The 23,318-nt window shown below is 43.7% G+C and overlaps 2 protein-coding genes across 4 annotated transcripts; both read right to left on the bottom strand.

The window, feature by feature from the left end:
• Positions 1–86: 86 nt before the first annotated feature.
• Positions 87–11,212, bottom strand: LOC115150591 (methylosome protein 50). Its single transcript, XM_029694040.1, has 11 exons — positions 9,685–11,212; positions 8,959–9,144; positions 8,631–8,769; positions 2,911–2,960; positions 2,713–2,783; positions 2,472–2,529; positions 1,852–1,920; positions 1,625–1,733; positions 1,473–1,541; positions 1,133–1,332; positions 87–272 (listed from the first exon to the last, which is right to left on the bottom strand). The coding sequence occupies exons 1-10, from the start codon at positions 9,791–9,793 to the stop codon at positions 1,176–1,178; spliced, it is 1,017 nt and encodes a 338-aa protein (XP_029549900.1). The 5' UTR covers positions 9,794–11,212; the 3' UTR covers positions 87–272; positions 1,133–1,175.
• Positions 9,013–17,678, bottom strand: LOC115150592 (prefoldin subunit 5). 3 transcript variants are annotated; one of them, XM_029694043.1, is made up of 7 exons: positions 17,561–17,678; positions 16,779–16,881; positions 16,562–16,593; positions 15,870–15,944; positions 15,335–15,440; positions 15,125–15,208; positions 9,013–9,144 (listed from the first exon to the last, which is right to left on the bottom strand). In XM_029694043.1, exons 1-6 carry the CDS (start codon positions 17,624–17,626, stop codon positions 15,129–15,131), a joined length of 462 nt encoding a protein of 153 aa, XP_029549903.1. In that variant the 5' UTR covers positions 17,627–17,678; the 3' UTR covers positions 9,013–9,144; positions 15,125–15,128. The 3 variants fall into 3 exon arrangements, with proteins under 3 accessions (XP_029549903.1, XP_029549901.1, XP_029549902.1); XM_029694041.1 differs by lacking the exon at positions 9,013–9,144 and adding an exon at positions 14,716–14,903 and having other exon boundaries at positions 15,098–15,208; XM_029694042.1 differs by lacking the exon at positions 9,013–9,144 and adding an exon at positions 14,716–14,903.
• Between the last annotated feature and the right edge of the window lie 5,640 nt (positions 17,679–23,318).

Below are 23,318 nucleotides of genomic sequence, written 5' to 3'. Positions count from 1 at the left end.
AATTGTCTGAGAATAATTTCCTACAGAGGACTAAAAGTTCAGTAACATTCAAGTGCTTGGGAAACCAAAAGCAACTCATGACTATACAGTATTCAGACATACTTTATTCAAGGATGGAAAAACAAGTAGATTAAGTCAGTTAAGTAGCACTGCTCGGACTTCCAAAAAGCAACACCAGACATGTACTGTACATACAATCCAAGGAGCAGCCTTGTGTGGATGAAAACCGTTCACTGTGCTTCCCGTTTCTGGCACACATGAGACGAGACCATCTAAACAAAAGAAAGTGCCAAGGGGGGAAGAATATGGAATCACATTGGTACAAATAAGCCATGTAGTGAAGTTAAGGACTTTTCAAATGTACAGAAATGATTAATTAATTTAGAAAACAAATTGCCTATGGTATTGACTATGGTTACAACTTGAACAAGGTCATTCTAGTCTAGTGTGATTTCAGGATGCTTGGATGAGCCATGGTTTAATTGAGTCCAATTAACCCACAATCTTGCTATCCAATGAGCCAGTGGCTCCCACTTGTCAGACTGGCTTACATGCCACATAATACAGCACCCCCAGGGTGGGTAAACAAAGGTTACATGGGGTTGGACTCACTGGAGTATAAGCGTGATCAGATGGGTTCATTAGATTAAAGATTGCCATTGCCTTTGGCAGCATTCCCAAACCCAAGTCTAAAAGTACCCCTCATGATAACTGGACACCAATCCATCTCTGTTCATTTCCCTACAAACTGCAAAACAAAGGTGATGTCCAATAAGTGGTTAACACCTTAAAACAGACTCAGCATATGATGTTGCCACGAACAGAAAACATGCAATGCAAGACTGCACTCCTCAAAAATGTAGGCACGTGCGCTTCATGCTGCTACAACGTGATCACTGCTGGACCAAAACAGCAGAAATGTGTAGCCTCTCCATTCACTCAGTTGTTACGAAAAACATCCCGATTTACTTTATTGCCGACTACCTTCACACATGATTTAACAAATCAGTTGGAAAGATAACCTACCATGGCCAGGGGTACTTAGACTAGGAAAACCATCTTAATACTGCTCTGCTGTTGACAATTTCTACCCTCATGCCAACCCCTCAAATTCTCCCCCACAAAACCATACTTTTACAACTCCCCCATCTCCTGACCCAGGCTGGGTGGTGGGTCTACAGTGGGGACGTGGAGTATCCAGCGGCGGGTCCATCCTGTCCCATGACGTGGTGGATGACCTGGTGGTCCCAGCCCACGGTGGTCAGTGTGTCAGAACCACCAGGTGCCCAGCAGACACCCCGAACAAAGTCCTGGTGCCTCTTGTCTCTCAACCTAGAGTGGAGCAGTAGAGCCACACGTTTAAGAGACTGGGTGCAAATACCCTTTCACCATTTTATTTCATAGCTCTTGAGTTAACAAGCCAAAGGATGAACTAGGGAGCGATTGTAAACAGCCCATACATAGACACTTACGTTTCCTTAAGCTCGGAGTTCATCACAGCAACAGTGCAGTCATCACTGATTGAGGCAAGCAAAGGGGCACTGTGTTGGAAGGTAAGAGATCATTGTGTTAGTTTAGTCTGACAAACCATTGACTGGTGTAGATGTGTGAGTTGGTGTTTTACCTGTGTGATGAGAAGGCTAGGCCGGAGACCCTGCGGCTGTGGGTGCTCTGTGTCTGGCCAGGCTCCGTTCCCTGAAAGTCCTTCAGAGTCACTCGTCCCAGCTCATCACCTAAAACAACACAAACACCATTATCAATAAACATATCATTAAAGCCTGGCAGATCAATCATTCAGAACAATGTGCTTGGACCACTATGCATCATGGGAAATGTAGCACTGGTTCTTACCGTAGGCAATTGTGGTCCTGTGGTGGGGATGCCAGGCTACTGATGTAGGACAACAGCTGGGCTCTACGTCTGAGACAAGATAAAATCTCCAAAGTCAGCTGGGAAATCACCAACATGCATTGGACAACATGGTTGGGCACACCTGACCATGTACATGTTTTTGATTTCCACTATTTACATGTATTGCATGTGCACTTTGAACACAGCGAATGGGTAATTGGTGTGCTGCAGAAGTCTAGATACTTTTGAAGTGGATATTTACAAAACACACAGAATTGTCCCAACACAATTATTTAAATTACTAGGGTCGCTGGAAAAGTTTGCTTAATAAATAAATTGGGAAATTAAACCATTTTCCAAACAACCCTGTTTTTCAACAACACGTTGTGCTGAGTTCCTACTGCAGTGACCCGACTTGCAGTTATCACAATTCATACGATTGGGTTACTCAAGGATATACACTTCGACAACAGAATCAAAGGCTACCTTAAAAACCATGAACCACTGACAAGCCAAGATAAAATGTCCCTGTCAATCCATTGGCAACAGAAGACTATGCATCTCGGGCCCGTGAAAATCCTGCTGCCTAGCTGACTGCAGTTCAGACGGGTTCTATTCACCTAATCTAGAGGCTGGTTTGGTGGGTTTCCTCCTGTCCCAAAGCAACAGACGACCATCCTGAGGGAAGGGGAATGGAGAGAGACCGTACATTAACACGTTTCATACAGTTACAAGGTTCTCCTTTCAGTAAGTTACAACCTACTGTATCTAGCGTCATATTTCATAGCACACAATAGAAAAGCCACATTCCAAACTGAACCGATTAAAACAGACAACCCTCTAATTAGTCTTGGCTCTTACCTGGCCACATGAGAGGAAGAGGGAGTCATCGGATGGATTGCAGGACACACAAGTGACTGGCTTCGAGTGAGCTGTGGAACAGGTGACCGATCCAGTTAAATAGACAAGCTATAGAAACATGAGAAAATGCCACTGACATGTTCACCAGTTAAGACATAGTGCAGCTCAAAATACAGAGATGAGGTATAGTTTCCTTACCATTATATGTGCTGACCACTTCCCCCTGAATAAGGTCCCAGACTTTGATTCTGCAGCAGGTAGAAAAGAGAAAGAACTGAGCAAGACTTAGGCCTATGAGAGCATTAAAATGATATCTTCACCAGGAAACGCAAACCAAGCTACAACACTCCCATTACCTGCAGCTGTCAAGATAGACAAGATAGACAAGATAGCCAGTTACACCGAGGGCCTAGGTCTGTCATGCCATTAATCCAAAATACAAGATCTGCATGAGACCAGAGTATGTGAGCAGAGTTGAGCGCTGTGAAATCCCGCTCATCACTCGAGCGTTGCTTGCACACCGCTCAGGCGCTCCACCTTTCCAACCACTCCTCGCTCACAGGAAAACAAACTGCTGCCCCAAATTTGCTCCATTCATTAAAATCACAATTGAACCAACACCAATTTATTGGACCTACCATTTGGTTTTGAAGTATTGAACACAAACCATATGATTAATGAAAAGTATTTTAATAAACATGAAAAGGTGAACGTAAGAAGCGCTCATTTCAAGTAGGATACATGTCATACTAAACAGAAAATAAATACAAAATATGTCAGGAGCCAGACAGGGAGCCTAAGGAACGAAAATTAATTTAGGCTATATTTTAATTATTTCAAGGTTATAGCCTTCAAAGGAATAAATTGTGAAGCATTTGAGAGTGACACAATAAGCTGGTAGGGACAAAGTGCTCAGCATTTAAACATTTTGTTGTATTAAATCATTAGTCTATAAACAGCACATATAGGCTGTGACTGACTTGAAATACAAATTTAAAAAAAAAAAGTCTCATTTTTAGAAACACGAGTTTGGCCAGTTTGGGGCTTCAGGCTCACGCGATGGTGTCTGGAGAGCCGGTCAGCAGCAGAGAATATCCTCTCTACACTTGCAGAGCCACTGGGGATGCTAAACACCCTTTTGGCCACTCTTGACAGGCAAGTTTCATTTTTCTATAGTTAGCCCTAAAAGGTTTTCAGGCAAAATAACCCAATCATAACAGAAAAGGTCTTTGAAAGTGGGAATATGCCAGGCCTATTGGGCCAAAATCAATTATGGCCTATTGTTTGAATACATACATATATGACCTTTTCTTTTCTGCCGAGAAGGCCAGCATCTGAGTCACCTCTACACTGTTGACATTGAGACTGATGTTTTGCAGGTACTATTTAATGAAGCTGCCAGTTGAGGACTTGTGAGGCATCAGTTTCTCAAACTAGACACTAAATGTACTTGTCCTCTTGCTCAGTTGTGCCCTGGGGCCTCCAACTCTTTCTATTCTGGTTAGAGCCAGTTTGCGCTGTTCTGTGAAGGGAGTAGTATACAGCGTTGTACGTGATCTTCAGTTTTTTGGCAATTTCTAATTTCTCAGAACAAAAATAGACTGACGAGTTTCAGAAGTTAGTCCTTTGTTTCTGGCCATTTTGAGCCTGTAATCGAACCCACAAATGCTGATGCTCCAGATACTCAACTAGTCTAAAGAAGGCCAGTTTTATTACTTATTTAGTCAGCACAACAGTTTTCAGCTGTGCTAACATAATTGCAAAATTGGTTTTTAATGGTCAATTATCCTTTTAAAATTATAAACTTGGATTAGCTAACACCATGCCACTGGAACACAGGAGTGATGGTTGTTGATAATGGGCCTCTGTACGCCTACTGGATGTAGATATTCCATTTAAAAAAAAAAATATTTTTTTAAATCAGCCGTTTCCATCTACAATAGTAATTTACAACATTAGCCATGTCTACACTATTTCTGATCAATGTTATTTTAATGGTCAAAAACATTGGCTTTTCTTTCAAAAACAAGGACATTTCTAAGTGATCCCAAACTTTTGAACAGTGGTAACACACAAACTCAGAAAAAAAAGAAACGTCCCTTTTTCAGGACCCTGTCTTTCAAAGATAATCCAAATAACTTCACAGATCTTCATTGTAAAGGGTTTAAACACCGTTTCCCATGCTTGTTCAATGAACCATAAATTCATGAACATGTACCTGTGGAACGGTCGTTTAGACACTACCAGCTTACAGACGGTAGTAAATTAAAGTCACAGTTATGAAAACTTAGGAGGCCATTCTACTGACTCTGAAAAACACCAAAAGAAAGACGCCCAGTTTCCCTGCTCATCTGCGTGAACGTGCCTTAGGCATGCTGCAAGGAGGCATGAGGACTGCAGATGTGGCCAGGGCAATAAATTGCAATGTCTCCCTGTAGCGTTGTCTTAGGCATCTCACAGTACGGACAGGACGGACAGCTGATCGTCCTCGCAGTGGCAGACCACGTGTAACAACATCCGAACATCACATCTGCGGGACAGGTACAGAATGGCAACAACAACTGCCCGAGTTAGACCAGGAACGCACAATCCCTCCATCAGTGCTCAGACTGTCCACAATAGGCTGAGAGAGGCTGGATTGAGGGCTTGTGGGCCTGTTGTAAGGCAGGTCCTCACCAGACATCACCGGCAACAACGCCGCCTATGGGCACAAACCCACCGCGGCTGGACCAGACAGGACTGGCAAAAAGTGCTCTTCACTGACGAGTCGCAGTTGTCTCTCACCAGGGGTGATGGTCGGATTTGCGTTGATCGTTGAAGGAATGAGCATGGCCTGTAGTTTCTGGACATTAAAGCAGACGAGCTCAGGGCAAGGATTTCCTTCCAGAGAGACATCAGGGACTAACATACTGTTTCATGGAACCATGCTCTCGCCAAATATACTGTCCCTGTCCATACAGCCAGTTGGGTTCTCAGTACATCGCGCAGACCGGAATAAAGAAGTCTGGAAAGGCAGGCAGGCGTGTATGTTACATGATTAACTACGCATGGTGCGATTGTGATAACAAAGAAACTCAAGTCCTTTTGTTCACCCGACCTAGAATATCTCAAATGCCGACTGTACTCCCTCCCAAGACAATTCTCTTCGGTTATAGTCACAGCCGTGTATATTCTCCCTCAAGCCGATACGACTGCCCTCAAGGAACTACATTGGACTTTATGCAAACTGGAAACCACATATCCTGAAGCCGCATGTTGTTGCTGGGGATTTTAAAGCAAATATGAGGAAAACGCTTCCGAAGTTCTATCAACACATTGATTGTAGTACTCGCGGTGCTAAAACACCCGACCACTGTTACTCCAACTTCCAGGGTACCTACAAGGCCATCCCCAACCTTCCTTTCGGTAAATGAGAGCGACTCCATTTTGCGCATCCCTTCCAATAGGCAGAAACTCAAACAGGAAGTACCCGTGCTAAGGACTATTCAACACTGGTCTGACCAATCGGAATCTACGCTTCAAGATTGTTTGGATCACGCGGACTGGGATGTGTTCTGGGTAGCCTCTTAGAAAAACATTGATGTATACACCGACAGTGACAGCTCATCAGGGAGCGTATAGTGGATGTTGTTCCCACTGACTATTAAAACCTGAATAGATAGCAGCATTTGTGCAAAACTGAAAGCACGAAACCACTGCATTTAACCATGGCAAGGTGACTGGGAATATGGTTGAATACAAACAGTGTAGTTATTCCCTCCGTAAGGCAAACAAACAGGCAAAACGTCAGTAGAGAGAGGAGTTGCAATTCAATGGCTCAAATGTGGCAGGGTCCTCAGACAATCATGGATTACAAAGGGAAAACCAGCTACGTCGGACAACGACGTCTTGCTCCAGCACAAGCTAAACACCGTCGCCTGCTTTGAGGACAACATATTGCAACCGACACGGCCCACTCTCAAGGACTGTGTGCTCTGGTTCTCCATGGCCGACGTGAGTAAGACATTTAAACATGCTAACCCTCGCAAGGCTGCCGGCCCATGCGGCATCCCTAGCCGCATCCTCAGAGCACGCACTTTCAATCTCTCCCTATCCCAGTCTGCTGTCCCCACTTGCTTCAAGATGTCCACCGTTCCTGTACCCAAGAAAGCAAGGTAACTGACCTAAATGACTATCGCCCCGTAGCACTCACTTCTGTCATCATGAAGTGCCTTGAGAGGCTAGTTAAGGATCATAATCACCTCTACCTTACATCTTAATTTGCATACCGCCCCAATAGATCCAGACGATGCAATTACCATCACACTGCCCTATCCCATCTGGACAAGAGGGATACCCATGTAAGAATGCTGTTCATTGACTTTAGCTAAGCCTTCAACAGCATAGTACCCTCCAAGCTCATCATTAAGCTCGGGGCCCTGGGTCTGAACCCCGCCCTGTGCAACTGGGTCAAGGACTTCCTGACGGGCCACCCCAGGTGGCCAAGGTAGGATACAACACCACTTCGCTGATCCTCAACACAGGGGCCCCACAAGGGTGTGTGCTCAGCCCCCTCCTGTACTCCCTAATCACCCATGACTGTGGCCATGCATGCCTCCAACTCAATCATCAAGTTTGTAGATGACAATAGTTATAAGCCTTATTACCTACAATGATGAGAGCCTACAGGAAGAGGTGAGTGCCCTGGGAGAGTGGTGCCAGTTAAATAACCTCTCACTCAACGTCAACAAAACAGCTGATTGTGGACTTCAGGAAACAGCAGAGAGCACACCCATATCCACTGTCAGGACCACATTGGAGAAGGTGAAAAGCTTCAAGTTCCTCAGCGTACACATCGACAATCTGAAATGGTCCATCCACGCAGACAGTGTGGTGAAGGCGCAACAGCGTCTCTTCAACCTCAGGAGGCTGAAGAAATGTGTCTTGGCCACTAAGAACCACAAACTTTTACAGATGCACAATTGAGAGCATCCTGTCGGGCTGTATGACCGCCTGGAACGGCAACTGCACCTGCCGCAACCACATGACTCTCCAGAGGGTGGTGCAGTCTGCACAACGCGTCACGGGGGGGGCACTGCTTGCCCTCCAGGACACCTACAGCACCTGATGTCATAGGAAGGCCAAAATAATCGGCTTGTTCACCCCGCTACCACCTAGAAGGCGTGGTCAGTACAGCTGCATCAAAGCTGGGACCGAGAGACTGAAAAACAGCTTCTATCGCAAGGCCAGCAGACTTAAATAGCCATCACTAGACGGCTACCACCCAGTTACTCAACCCTGCACCTTATAAGCTGCTGCCCTATATACATAGACATGGAATCACTGGTCACTTCAATAAATGTTTACATACGGCTTTACTAATTTCATATGTATATACTGCATTATATTCTACTGTATTTTAGTCAATGCCACGCCGACATTGCTTGTCCTAATATTTATATATATTTTACTTTAGATGTGTGTATTGTTATGATATTACTGCACTGTTGGAAATAGGAACAAGTATTTCACTACACCCGCAATAACATCTGCTAAATATACATGCGACCATTAAAATTTGATTTAATAGTTGGACACTATCACTGCACTCCTTAAGCTTGGTCCTCATCTTTGTAACTCACCTTGATTTTGCACCCATGTTTTATCAGTTTCTTTATGAAAATATGAAGTGAACTCCATGTAAGTAGCTAAAGCAAGGGGCTATCGCGGCACACAAGTAAACTACAAATGCATGCTTGGCCAGGAATGCCCCGTGCTCGTGAAGTGAGCGCTTACTGGATTGAAATTACAAGTGGGCGAGAAGGCCGACGCTCCAGCCTTTGGGAATATCGCATAACGCTTCAGTCAAATTGGTCACACTCCGCTCCTCGCTCACATACTCTGAATGAGACACACAAATAGAGACTGCCCCTACTGACCGGTTGTCCATACTGCCGCTGATGGCGTGGCTTGACCCAGCAGGGCTCACGCTGGTAACGATGTGATCATGCTCGAGTTTGGCGAACCGATTCACCAGCAGACTCTCATCCTCTGCTAGCTCCCACAGCTCAACAGCACCTACAACACCAGTCAAACCACATTGCATCCACACTTTTGTACAGCTCGCAAATAATCCAGATGATATCGGCCTGAATTAAAATGTAATCATTGTACTTTTAACAACTATATTTCCCTCACTGTACACCAGCCTTATTTAGAGCAGAATATGATATGCATTTAGTAATGATTACTGTCATTCCTACTTACCAGAGTCAGATGCAACTAGGACACCCCTCTCTGAAACCCACTTTGCCTCTGTGATGCCTGCCTCTGTCTGGACACCAGCCTTGCAGTAGCCCTCGTTGGGAGACTGCTTGGGATCACTGTAGACCCAGATGGAGCCCTGCCAGCACCTGCCTGTCAGACTGGAGGCCCCCAGCAACAGGGTGCCATCTATGGGGGGAAAAAATAGAAAAATGTCAATAGCTGAATCATATGTGGCATTCTGTCTGTGCTGAAGTGCCATAGGATAAGGTGGCAGGTTATTTAGCATAGCTAGCAAGCTATAATTGTTAGATTATGTCCAACGTTAGCTAGCTAGCAATATGATAACGTTAGAGGAACTAGTAACGTACCATTTAAGCGCTTTGAGATTGTTATGAAAAGCGCTATAGAAATATCAATTATCATTCTCTTCAAAATGACAAGTTAGCTACAGTAGCTTGCCAGCTACATTAGCTTGATAAAGTGTGGTACAGTAAACTTTACCATAGAACATACATGACTTTACTGTGTGTTTTTGCTGTTAATGATGTAAGTTCGATGGGTTATGACTTTTGTCTGAGTGGCTGATTTACACGTCCACAAGTGAACACTTTATTCCGCGACAACACGTGCTGTGCCGGTAGTTAGCTAGCCCTTTCTAATAGCCATGTGTCTGGAAGCTAACTATCACACAAGGCTGCACCACACACTAGCTGTGACTTCGCTTACCTCCCCTGTACTGCGCCGAGTCCAAATGCTTCTCCATACACGCGGGGGCATTTGGGGGTATGTTCCATCCGTTTTCCTTTATCATATTGGCATTTACTGTACTTTTCATCCAGGCAACTCTGATTCACTCAAGCTAGTGTTTGCAATACAAATAATATTTATTTGTACAATAAATGTAATAACTTAGCTAGCTAGTCGAGAAACCACGGACTAAGAAAGTAGTTGATTTAGATTTACGTTCTAGTACTCCATCGTTCACGCCAGAAATGAATGAACTTGCAAACAGCCAAACTCCATCGTGTACGTCCCCCAATCACCGTCAATGGGCCGCGCGATGCATTCTGGGCGATTCTGGATAAGTACACTCCCTCAAGGAGAACGATTGCTCAAAAACCCAACATGAGCATGAAGTACAACATTACAATTATTTTCAGAGATGTGAGTTAATTAACTTGTTCTCTGTAGTATGGTATAGCTTTCAACTCGTGACATACCGTACTTCAAGGAAATAGGCTGGTTTCTCGACTCATACCCTGACTTTTAAGATGTAGTTTAAAACCGCGTGACGCAACATGACAACGTGAACGCAATTGGTCGACAGTCTGCTGGGCAGAGCATTATACGTTTCTCCCCATTCATTTCCAGCTGGGATTCTTATCCCATCCTTTTCTACCTTTTAATGGGGTGATTGTAGTCGAATCGGGTGTTTTCTAATACTGACATAGTGAGATTGTATACTCCTACATTTATACCACAGATTATCATTATATTGACCAGATACTGAAGTGGCCGCTCTAGCAATGAGAAGAGAAGTCTTAAAATGGAAGGCAGTCGGAAGGAGGCAAGATCAAGAGAGACAATTCTAGCCAATGAGAAGGTAGATAGTTATGTGGACAAAAGGCACAACTCAGCTGTAAAGTGCTTTTTCCCCCCCAAAGCTGCCGGGATGTCACGTGTTCTACTTTACATGAGTACACTTGTAACAACCGAAGCATTACGAAACTTCTATTCGAGCAAATATGCCATTCCATTTAATGTTATCCAAATTCGAAACTCATTGACTTCTATACTCCTTGCTCGGTGAGCGAAAAAAATACAAAACTGCACCTGCTGGAGAAGAGAGATTTGGGGCGCAGTTACACGGTCATGGCTAGGATGGATCAAGCTTTTTTTGGGGTTAAGGTTAGGAAAATAGTTAGGATTAGCTAAAATCCCCCAAAATGAAAATTGCCGTTAATTTGACAAAAAAAATTGTTTGAATTTTTTAGCCAGAGTTGTACAATATTTGTATAAATAACCCAAGATAAAGCAGAGCCTGTCGTTTCCAATGGGAGCAAATTAATCATAGTGGGCAGAATAAGCAAGGAGGTGGGCAGAGGCTAGGATGAGCTAATGACATCCTATTGGCACGTTCTAGAATGTATTTACATATTTCCGTTGGGAAACGCTTACTTCTGAACTGCACGTGTGCAACAACTAAATTTGCCCTTGCACTCAAAACGTTGGCAGTCTGTTACAGATTCTAGTTTTGGAATACAGAAAACTGTATGGAGATCAAATGTTTCATCGATGAGAAAATTTGCAGAATGTCGGCCAAAATCCATCTCGCTTCTCACACTGCCAGCCACTGGGCTTCCTCTCATCACCATATTTGGTAGTGAGTGGAAACGCCAAACGGATGCTTCACATTTATATATCCGGTGAAAATTCTGTGGTGTTACCCCTCTCACTGCTCCTCTTCCTCTGTTTATACAACTGAGGTACAAGGGCTGCAGTCCAAGCACTTTATTTGAATCTCAGCCCTTACACTAGCCACTTTGGGGGAATCCCTGTTGCAACCAGATGCAGTTTGATTGCCATCTTAAGTGCCAGTCCAATTCACAACTGTTGCCCGCTTGGCCCCCGATTTTGTTTGAGGGAGTGAGTGAAGAACTTTGATCACTTGTGGGGTTGATACGACCTACAATTCAATGCAAACTGTAGTCACATTTCATTCTATTTTATGTTTTACCTGTATTTAACTACACAACTGAGGTAAATTCTTATTTACAATGACAGCCTACCCCGGCCAAACCCTCCCCTAACCCAGACGACACTGGGCCAATTGTTCGCCGCCCTATGGTACTCCCAATCACGTCCGGTTGTGATACAGCCTGGGATTGAACCAGGGTCTGCAGTGACACCTCTAGCACTGCGATTCAGTGCCTTAGACCGCTGCGCCACTCGGGAAGCCTTCTCATACTCTGGTGGCCACGAAGTGTCAAATTTAAATGAACATTTCGGCATGTCAGTCAAAATTATGACGCTAGCTTGCTTAAAAATATACAGTACCAGTCAAACGTTTGGACACACCTACTCATTCAAGGGTTATTTATTCATTTTGACTATTTTCTACATTTTAGAATACTTGTGAAGACATCAACTATGAAACACATATGGAATCATGTAGTAATCAAAAAAAGTGTTCAACACTTCAAAGTATATTTTATGTTTGAGATTCAAAGTAACCACCCTTTGCCTTGATGACAGCTTTGCACACTCTTGGCATTCTCTCAACCAGCTTCATGAGGTAGTCACCTGGAATGCTTTTCCAATAATCTTGAAGGAGTTCCCACATATGCTGAGCAATTGTTGGCTGCTTTTCCTTCACTCTGCGGTCAAACTCATCCCAAACCATCTCAATTGGGTTGAGGTCGGGGGGAGGCAGAACTCCGTCACCCCCCTTCTTAGTCAAATAGCCCTTCCACAGCCTGGAGGTGTGTTTTGGGTCATCGTCCTGTTGAAAAACAAATGATAGTGGGACTAAGTGCAAAACAGATGGGATGGCGTATCGCTGCAGAATGCTGTGGTAGCCATGCTGGTTAAGTGCGCCTTGAATTCTAAATATATCAGTGTCACCAGCAAAGCACCCCCGCATCCATGCTTCACGGTGGGAACCGAACATGCGGAGATCATCCATTCACCTACTCTGCGTCTCACAAAGACACGGCGGTTGGAACCAAAAATCGAACATTTGGACTCATCAGACCAAAGGACAGATCTCCACCAGGGTCTAATGTCCATTGCTTGTGTTTCTTGGCCCAAGCAAGTCGTCTTATTATTGGTGACCTTTAGATGTGATTTCTTTGCAGCAATTCGACCATGAAGGCCTGTTTCACACAGTCTCCTCTGAACAGTTGATGTTGAGATGTGTCTGTTCCTTGAACTCTGTGAAGCATTTATTTGGGCTGCAATCTGAGGTGCAGTTAATTGACAATTTCCGAGGCTGGTTACTAATGAACTTATCCTCTGCAGCAGAGGTAACTCTGGGTCTTCCTTTCCTGTGGCGGTCCTCATGAGAGCCAGTTTCATCATACCGCTTGAAGAAACTTTCAAAGTTCTTGAGAATTTTCTGGATTGACTGACCTTCATGATGATGGACTGTCATTTCTCTTTACTTATTTGAGCTGTTCTTGCTATAATATGGATTTAGCCCTATTTGGTAAAAGACCATCTTCTGTATACCACCCCTACCTTGTCACAACACCATTGATTGGCTCAGACGCATTAAGGAAAGACATTCCACCAATTAACTTAAGGCACACCTGTTAATTGAAATGCATTCCAGGTGACTACCTCATGAAGCTGGTTGAGAGAATGTCAAGAGTGTGCAAAGCTGTCATCAAGGCAAATCGTGGCTATTTGAAGAATCTGAAATATATTTTGATTTAACACTTTAGTTACATGATTCCGTATGCGTTGTCATAGTTTTGATGTCTTCACTATTATTCTACAATGTAGAAAATAGTAAAATAAAGAAAAACCCTGGAATGAGTAGGTGTGTCCAAACTTTTGACTGGTACTGTGTGTGTGTGTGTGTGTGTGTGTGTTTTTATGTATAGATAGATTAAATTGATTTGCGTTGGCAAATTGGCTTAGTCTTGTAGCGAGGAGCCTATCAAACATAGCTAGCTTCATGCACATATTTTTGGGAATTCTGAAATGTATTGGTATAAATGTCCAAACTAGCCAGTTATAACTGTAACTGTAGCTAGCTAGCTACCTGACAGGAGTGCTAGCTAGTTACGTTAGCTTGCTAGGTACTTAATAGCTTTAGGTTGGTTGTTTTTAAGCTCAATTTCAAGATTTCCACCAAGTACGTTGCATCTCTGATCATCACTCTCCCTCGCTTGGGCAAGGGACATTTAAGGTACACTCGGATGCGACAATGTAAAACGTAATTCAAGAGCTGAGGGTTTGGGGCTGTCTACTTTTGAGTTTGGACTGTTGCCAAGGTTTACGTATACTGCCCTTTTGAAACAGAAACCCGAAAGTGGACTGCATACTTCCACTTCCTGGCTCCACACAGCTGGAGGTTTTGGTTGTCACAGCCACAAAGTCAAAATAGCTTTTTGGTCTTAATTTGAAAAGGTTAGGCATAAGGTTAGCAGAGTAGTGATAGTTAGGTTTAAGGCCCAGTGCAGTCAAACATGATTTCACTGTAATATATATATATATATATATATATATATATATATATACACATACTTCCACACTATGGAGGTTGGAAATTGTAATATATTTTTCACAATATAATGCCCTTTTAGTGTAAGAGCCGTTTGAAAAGGCCGCCTGAAATTTCAGCCGGTTGTGGTGGGATGGCATTTTGGCACCAGGCGGTAAATTAGTTTAGACCAATAAGAAAGAGTTCCAAACATCTCTGCCAATAACAGCTAGTTTTCTTCTCCCCACAAAGACCACACCCTGACAGTCTTAGCTAATTTCTTGCTTGCGAAATTGCTCTTTGCTAAGAAGGTATTTTTGTTTCTGCTTGACCATTTAATTGAAAAACAATCACAGTAAGGTGGTACTTAATTTTCCCCCCGAAATTATTTGATATCAAGATAAAAACAGCTGCATTGGACCTTTTAAAATCAGATTTAAAGAAATAATAGAAATAGGCAGGTTTAGCCATAATTATGACTTTGTGGCTGTGGTAACTAGTGACAACAGGCAGTTTTAGCCATAGACTGTTTTAGCCTGTACGTTGGGACTGTTTTATGGTAGTTTTAATTTTATTTTTGATCTGTGGATTTGAACAAAATGGAAAATATACAATGTTTCATGTTTCAGTAAAACAATCATTGAGCAAAATCTGAAAGACAGTGTAATATGAGGGCACTAACATGTTCTCCATTCAAAACATCTGTTGCAGATTTCATGTCATCACAAATGATAATCTGAGGGTGACAAGAGAAGCCTATTTTAGTCATATTCAACATTGCTATAGCAATCTGGCTCCTGAACATACACTGAATCCAGGTAAGACTAAAATTTTCAAGGAGTGTTTGTTAAAACACTAACTTGGCTGCCCTTCACCATTGTACTGTTGGCACACATTTGTAGTACATTCTTGTCTTTCGTTCACTTTTACCTTAGATCAACCAATTAACATCTTCACCTGGTTAGGCTTCAGTGGTCCCCAACTGTGAAGCCTGTTGACTCTGAAGCTGTTGGATCTTAATATTCATCACCTCAATTACAGCTAGAAGACAGAACAAAAAACACAGATAGGAAGGGATGAGCAAAATAAACTACAAGTGAAGTTCTATTGTATTTAAGTGAAATACTTGTATTACAAATATGACAAACGTTTGTATTTGTGTGTTACCTTGTTTCATGCCATGTTTCTCCTGCAGAGCCGGTTGAACCTTCTCTATCTGCTTGGTGAGGAACTCTATTTTGCGCTTGAAAAACTCTTTTGTGCCATCAACATTCTGCAGAGATATTTCAAATGAGGCTTACAAACTCATATTATGCAGACAGATTTCCAAACAATTGTACTAACAAGCAAATAAATGTATATGGAACAGCAGAGTTTAACAAAATATAGTCAAATGACTCCTGGGTTCCCTGAACAAAACAAAAAGTAAAAAAAACAAGTGGAACGATTTTTCAGAATGTGTCTTGTTTTCCTTTTTCCATTGCTACAGCGTGCCTTCATGAACACGACCCTGATAAATGCAAAAGATTGGGTCATGTCAGCGTACACGAAATTAGAAGATATTATTGCTCCGGCTGGGCAAGGTTAAAATAAAAAAACCTAATTGGGACTGGAAAACAGATTACTTACCCAAAGTGAACTTATGCGTCAACTGTACAATGAAGGGTTTTAGCGATTTGTTATCAATTACTTTTCTGCCCACCTTTTCAACGTAGTATCCTGTCCCCACATCCACTAAGACATGTTCCACGTCATTAAGTGTTCCAGGGACGTACATCTAATAGCAAGTGATGTTAAAAGGACAACAGAAAACTTCCAACACTATTAAGAAATGCATACTGAAGATACTGTAGCGAACTCGGGTCCAGTGACTGTCAAGCCAACACCTTAACCGTTACGCCAAGAGGTCCGAACCTCTTGATGAGGTATTGTAGTTGTTGGGTTAAGGTCGCTACATTACCCCCTTTCTTACGAGAGAATATGTCCTCACTATTCTCTATACTAAGTCCTTCACTTGTACACGCTTCTCCGATTGCCTCACAGGCACCATCCCACTTCTGATACCAATGTAGCGAATTCGGGGGTAGCCCCGACCAGGACACCTCAACTGTTACACCAAAAGGGCCGAACCTTTTGACGAGGTCGTTAGGTATTGGGTTAAGGTTGCTACAATATAAAATGGCAGAGAAGGTGCTGTGGACTCATTTTCATGTTTTAAATACTGTATTTAACAATGCACCTTCAATCAATCTCAAATTAGAGTAATCAAGTGTGTTGAATGTGAGAAAAATGAGTTTGCTTGTATGTTTGAAGACTAAGAGGCTTTCAGTAGGCAAAAGTACAAAATAAACCCCCAACATATATAGGCATCTCCGATCGGTAACATAAGGATACAGAGCTTGTGAGGGGCACCAGCAATACTTTTCCTAAAAGAAAAAGGTCAAATGTAAATTATCAATTGAAGTGTAATACTTACAAACACCAATGTGGGGTGAGATCTTCATAAAAGATCATTTCAATAAATGTATTTCAGTATCTGTAAAAGCTTCCATACAAAACAAAAACTGAACAAAACATAGGATGCATTAACAGTGTAGTTCGAGCAACTCACCTGCATTGTTTTTGTTGAGGACACTCAAACTGTCCTTAGCTTCTACATATTTCATCTGGACAACTTTGAGCTGACCTATAGAGGAGGTCAAAAACTCTGCCTCCTGCAAAAAATTAAAGTAAGAATCAGGTGATGCAACTTAGACCAGACACATTAGCTGCAGTATTTTCATTCATGGAGGTAAAGAACTAAGTTTACCTGGCCCAAATATATTGCATTGGCATCGAATGAGCCGCAAAATCATGCTTAAGTGTCAAAGTCGATATCCAAGTTCATAAACACAGGGTCATTCGTTATTTGTGAGCGTTCAATTTATTTTACAGTACAAACTGATGGTCACGTGAACTAGCAATTTAGAGGTTAGTTGGTTTGTTAACTACAGTAGTTGGCTACTGCCATCAAGTTGTTGTTTTATTAGATTTAGCCTGTTCCAGGTTGCAGAATGCAGTGCGCGTGAAACAGGGAATCCGGACAGAGTAGACATTTAAAATGTAGATGTACTGTAGACGCATGCCCTGTTCAGAATTCCATGATTAGAACTCCATTATCAGAATACAAAAGCTGCATGAACTGTCAAGTGTAGACACTGCCTCGTAACCATAATTGCATTCCAAACCCAATACAGCTCCGTGTAAACAAGCGTAGTGGTAGGATCTGAATCTTCTGCTAACGTTAGTTACTCAGATGGCATGACTGGCTAATCAGCTGGGCTGGCACAAGCAAACAGTAGAAAATAATGGCCCTAGAATGACTTCAACCGAGATTCAAGATCCCTCTGTTACCTGCTCAAACTGAGTCTTTAGTCCCTCCAACTGAGGAAGAGAAAGCTCTGTCAGATTTACCGCCATGTTGAAAATGTGAGACAAATCAGATTGACACTTCTGACTAACGTATTTCCAGTTTGAGAAAACGCCCTTTTCACTGCGAAGGTGCAGAAGTAGTGATATACTGCCCCCTACTGAGGGATATACTGCCCCCAATTCCTTTCTACACCAAGTGCAAGGATTGTTTGGCAAATGTACTGCATTTTTATTGTCAAGCATTTATTAATAGATTTATGTACACATTTCACTAGCATTTAAAAAATGAAAATCAAAGGATACAACATTGTTTACATTTAAGAAGGCAGCCTTAGCAGATAATACACACAAGCAAGTCTAAAATCACATCCTCCAATTCGTGTTTGGGGATCAGTGGCGTTACTAAATTCATTAAAGTTTGTGTGTTTGGGGATGGCCTTTCATCCTATCGCAGGGGGGAGGGGAGTCCGTAGACCACGGGTGCTTGAGGCCTGGTGGGACAGGGCCATGTTTTCATTTAACTAGGTAAGTCAGTGAAGAACAAATTCTTATTTACAATGATAGCCTAGGAACAGGGGGTTAACTGCCTTGTTCGGGGCAGAACAACAGATTTTTACCTTGTCAGGTCGGGGATTCAATCTAGCAATCTTTCGGTTACTGGTCCAATGCTCTAACCACTAGGCAACTTGCCGCCCCATGTGGTCTAGGAGTGGAGCCCCGGGACCTGCAGACAGCCAGGACTCCAGCAGGGCCTTGGTGAAGCTGTAAATGTCTCGGTCAATCACATCCCACAGGCTCCCCAGAACCAATGGGCTACATGTCAAAATCACACACAGACAGGCAAAATCACACACAGACAGGCAAGTTAATCTAGGATTGTTTGGGGTCAGTGTATGGCAGTAAAACAGAATACAGGAAATGCCCTCCTTTGCAATGATTTCTGAAAAAATGATGAAAGCCTGTTTTTTCTCTTGATCTTTATAGGTCTGTGTGTGCCAGTCTTCCCAGCCAGCCCTGAGGTAGTTGAGGATGATACTGCCAGCCAAAGAGCATAGCGGCATCTCTCATCTCTTTCAGGATCCTCTGCCAGTCCAGGAACCGTAAAAGGCCTCTGGCAGAAGTAAATTCATCCAAAATACAAATATAATTTGATATACAGTATCTTAAATGACCGCATTTTCACTAATTTGAATACATAATCGTCAAGCCCATTAAAAAGATTATAAGACAGAACCTGGAAGTAAAAGAAAAAAGAAAAAAAAGGGAAAACCTAGTCAGTTGTCCAACTGAATGTATTCAACTGAAATGTGTCTTCCGCATTTAACCCAACCCCTCTGAATCAGAGAGGTGCGGAGGGCTGCCTTAATCACTACATATTCTGCTCTTCTATCGTGTGTGCAATGATGTCCGAGGGGGAAAAAAAACAGTGTTTGTTGTTTGCAGTAACTTCTTTGTTGTTGTTTTATAGCAGTTTCACCATTAAGGATTCCAGCTTTAAGTAAGAACGGTTGAATTCTGACACCAATTCAAAGCATCTAACATCTAGCATGATACAAGTCATGAGAGAATGTCAAGCTTCATGTTAAACAACATTTGACAGTGTGTGTGTAGTAAGGCAAACTATTGACATCTCTGCTGTCATACACTTCTCCCTAACATGTAGAGGTCTTTGGCAGTCACAGCCTCCTGCAGTAGATCTGGGTCAGGAGCCACCCCACACACAGAGAGAGAGAGAGAGAGAGAGAGAGAGAGAGAGAGAGAGAGAGAGAGAGGGATGCTGAGGAGGAGAGGGATTCATCAAATTCTAAAGGACACAGAGATAAGGCAGACAAATAAAGCCCCCTGAAACAGTGCTGTTGGTACTGTACTCACCTGGTGAACTACAAGTTGTCATCAAGGTTGAGCACGTAGAACACCTGCTTGGGCTCCACACCTCCATTCAGGAGATTCCCGGTCAGACTGAGGGCCAGAAGAAAAAGAGAGAGACGTGCATGCGTAAGTATTCAACAACTCATCTTTGTGTATTAACGTTTTAATTGGCAAATGTGTGTGTGCGGTTTGACCTCTCTTAGAGCACAGTGGCCAAGTAGTGAGTGTAGAGAGGGCATGTGGGTGACAGAGCGAGGCCTGAGGCAGGAGATGCTCTCCCATAGCAGCTTCTGGAGGTACTGCAAGATAGGACAAGACAAATATTTCACTGGGCGTTATCACAGCAGTCACACTCATAGGCAATGTGTTCATGCCACGGTAGACTTTCCTCAACTCTCCTCTACACAAAGAAAGTGCATCATTCCGCTTTGTACATTGATCTTGCACATTAGAGTCGATTTGAGTGTAGGGTGCAAGTGTGAGAGACTCCCATCCTGTCCAAGATGAGTACCACGTGTCCTTGTGGACTCGGGCCTCTCTGACAGTACAACCGCAGTTGTCTGCAGAAGGTCCAAACACTCCTTCCCCTGCTCCACACACTCCCTGGGCAAACCACTGCAGCTGGGACTGGGAGAGCAGAGGAGAGGCAGACAGCACAGCCTGGAACACACAGGATTAAAATAACAGTTATTTAAGTTTTTCCTAGCCAATGTGCCTCTGGTTTTGCTTGTCTTGGCTTGGTTACTGTGAAAGCACTTTGTAACAACCGTTGATGTAAAAAGGGTTTTAGAGATAAATGTGATATCTATGATATACAGTACACTATAAGGCATGTAGAAGCACCTTGAGCATCTCCTCCGAGGTCAGTGCCCCCCAGGCAGTGAGAGTCTTCTGAAGGCGTTTGACCTGGACAGACAGCTCAGGGACACCGGTCAGGGGTAGGAGGAGCCACCGCCAGCAGCCCAGTAACCCCTCCATCTCCTCCAGCAGCCCAGTAACCCCTCCATCTCCTCCAGCAGCCCAGTAACCCCTCCATCTCCTCCAGCAGCCCAGTAACCCCTCCATCTCCTCCAGCAGCCCAGTAACCCCTCCATCTCCTCCAGCAGCCCATTAACCCCTCCATCTCCTCCAGCAGCCCAGTAACCCCTCCATCTCCTCCAGCAGCCCAGTAACCCCTCCATCTCCTCCAGCAGCCCAGTAACCCCTCCATCTCCTCCAGCAGCCTAGTAACTCCTCCATCTCCTCCAGCAGCCCAGTAACCCCTCCATCTCCTCCAGCAGCCCAGTAACCCCTCCATCTCCTCCAGCAGCCCAGTAACCCCTCCATCTCCTCCAGCAGCCCAGTAACCCCTCCATCTCCTCCAGCAGCCCAGTAACTACTCCATCTCCTCCAGCAGCCCAGTAACCCCTCCATCTCCTCCAGCAGCCCAGTAACCCCCCCATCTCCTCCAGCAGCCCAGTAACTCCTCCATCTCCTCCAGCAGCCCAGTAACCCCTCCATCTCCTCCAGCAGCCCAGTAACCCCTCCATCTCCTCCAGCAGCCCAGTAACCCCTCCATCTCCTCCAGCAGCCCAGTAACCCCTCCATCTCCTCCAGCAGCCCAGTAACCCCTCCATCTCCTCCAGCAGCCTCTGAGGAGAGAGAGAGAGAGTTTAAAAGGATATTTAGGGACATACCAAAATGATCTCATCATCACCGTAAACCACAAATATATAGTAATCAATACCACACCTTTTTGCGTCTACTGTACATTATTTCTCTTACCCACCTCTTACCTACCCACCAATCTTACCGAGAGTATAAGCATTCCTTCAACATACGTTTTTGAATGAATATGCTTCATTCAGCAACAGAACCCCTCTCATTTTACTTTATCCCTTTTCAACCAACCCCAGATGTACTTCCCTTCCCACCAGTCTGAGTGAGTCTTACCTCCATCTGTGTGTTCAGGGCCCTTCTCCTGTCCCACCACTTGGCCTTCTCTGACACACAGCTCACAGCCTTCTGCTCCTTCTGAACACTAGCCATCTCCTGCACCAGCCAGCTGATAGGGTGCTGGTGATACAAAGGAAAGACAGAGGTCACTCACAAGTAGCAACCAAGGTTGAGACAACTATTAAAGGTTTAGAGAGAGAGACAGAGAAGAGAGATAATTCATCTCCAAGTCTAAGCCTTTGGGGGGTGGGCTCTACTAAGCTAACATATGGAATTGTTTTAACATGATCATACCATGGATGATTTAGCTATTTGATTTAGAATTCTAGGACCCCTGTAGGTACATAAACAAATATTTGATAAAATATTGAATTTGGCCTTTAATACTATAGCCCAAAGAAACGCATTGAATGACACATTCATAAATGGAAAAACAGTCCCCATAAGGAATAAGGTTTTGAAGTGTCTGTCCTATATCTAGGAGATGTAAGAAAGCTCTGGAAATATTTATGTTTTTTGTTGGCACAAAACTACCTCCACATGTCCATAAATGTTTTAAACCGGTACCTTCAGACAAGCCCCATAATAGTTATGGGGGTTGTAGAGCAAGACGGAGAATACTATCGTGTTTGTGAGAGTCTCCCCTTTCCATAGTGGGGTCATATTAGTTTGTAACCCAAACGGTTCAGACGCTACAAACAGAAGTTGGGAAAATGTTTTGCAAGTAAAACGTACACTCTTCCCTCTGATTGGACCAGCAAATAAAACCCTGTAAATAAAAAAAAACAAGAAAATCCTGCCGACTGGTTTGCTTAATATAAGGAATTTGAAATGATTTATACTTTTACTTTTGATACTTAAGTATATTGTAGGAATTGCATTTACTTTTGATACTTAAGTATATTTAAAACCAAATAAGTTTTTTACTTTTACTCAAGTAGGATTTTACTAGGTGACTTTTACTATTAAGGTATCTTTACTTTTACTCAAGTATGAAAATTGGGTACTTTTTCCACCAGTGATGAGTGGACAAAAAAATGACCGTCTGCAGCGCGGGGAGAAATTCTCTCAGCATCCACTCAGCACCCACTTACATGAGGCGATTGGCCAGGTATCGTGTCATGTGATGGCGGGTGGTTATGCCCAGGGATTAGGCATGGAGGATTGCAATGGGGACGGGATCCCTTTGCCCCAGTGAAAGGGGCCAGTAGGCCACAGAGGCGGGGGTAGAGGTTGGGTGGGGGGAAATGCTGCAGAGCCAACCAGGCGGAGTGAAGCAGAGACTACACTGCCTCCACAGGGAGACCATCTGTGTGGAGAGAACAGAGAAAAGGGGAGGAGGGGAAAAGAGTTTGGTTCAAACTGAGGACTCCTATTAACCCTAAAACCATGTTCATTAGCGCTGTAGCAGGGTGCTGCTGTCAGCCTTACCTGGTCCAGTGTTAGAGCGAGAGAGGTGGGCCTGGGCTTGCAGGACCCTCCCTGTGTGCCCCCCACTCCTCAGCTTAGACAGACAGTCTCACTCTCCGTCACCACACAGGTCCCTCCTCAGGATCTCAAAGTATATGTCTGGGCCGTCCAACACCATACCTGTAGAAAGAGAATAGGCAAAATACAGTCGGTTAAAATGTGATATTAAATTATGATAATACAACACCCCATTCCTTCAAGCCTGACCTGGGTGCCCACTGCATGGGCAGGCAGATATTTATACAGTCTATCGAGTAGACACAACAATAAATATTAATCTTCCTGGCTGCACCATTCACGTCAGTCTCTGTGTCTGACGCTATCAACTCTTCGATACTGGAGTCCATATTAAGCCCATCCACCCCCTCTTGAATGGTCCTCATCTGCTCTGGCTCCTCACTGTGTCCTGTCCCTGTCCAGGCTGCTGTCTTCTGGGTCTGCCTCTCCTGGCTGGGGCAGACTGGGA

This window comes from Salmo trutta, chromosome 16 (genome assembly GCF_901001165.1).
Source record: "Salmo trutta chromosome 16, fSalTru1.1, whole genome shotgun sequence".
NCBI lineage: Eukaryota > Metazoa > Chordata > Actinopteri > Salmoniformes > Salmonidae > Salmo > Salmo trutta.
The sequence above is the reverse complement of the archived record's forward strand: the minus strand, read 5'-3'. Positions and strand labels throughout refer to the sequence as shown.

Excerpts from the sequence above, each read along its gene's own strand:
- LOC115150591 (XM_029694040.1), bottom strand. The coding sequence starts at position 9,793 with ATGAAAAGTACAGTAAATGCCAATATGATAAAGGAAAACGGATGGAAC. Across the intron at positions 2,961-8,630 it reads AGCGGCAGTATGGACAACCG|AATCAAAGTCTGGGACCTTA; the intron begins GTCAGTAGGGGC and ends TACCTGCTGCAG. Across the intron at positions 1,734-1,851 it reads CAGGACCACAATTGCCTACG|GTGATGAGCTGGGACGAGTG; the intron begins GTAAGAACCAGT and ends GTGTTGTTTTAG.
- LOC115150592 (XM_029694043.1), bottom strand. The coding sequence starts at position 17,626 with ATGGCGGTAAATCTGACAGAGCTTTCTCTTCCTCAGTTGGAGGGACTA. Across the intron at positions 16,882-17,560 it reads TAAAGACTCAGTTTGAGCAG|GAGGCAGAGTTTTTGACCTC; the intron begins GTAACAGAGGGA and ends AATTTTTTGCAG. Across the intron at positions 15,209-15,334 it reads GAAACATGGCATGAAACAAG|CTGTAATTGAGGTGATGAAT; the intron begins GTAACACACAAA and ends TCTGTCTTCTAG.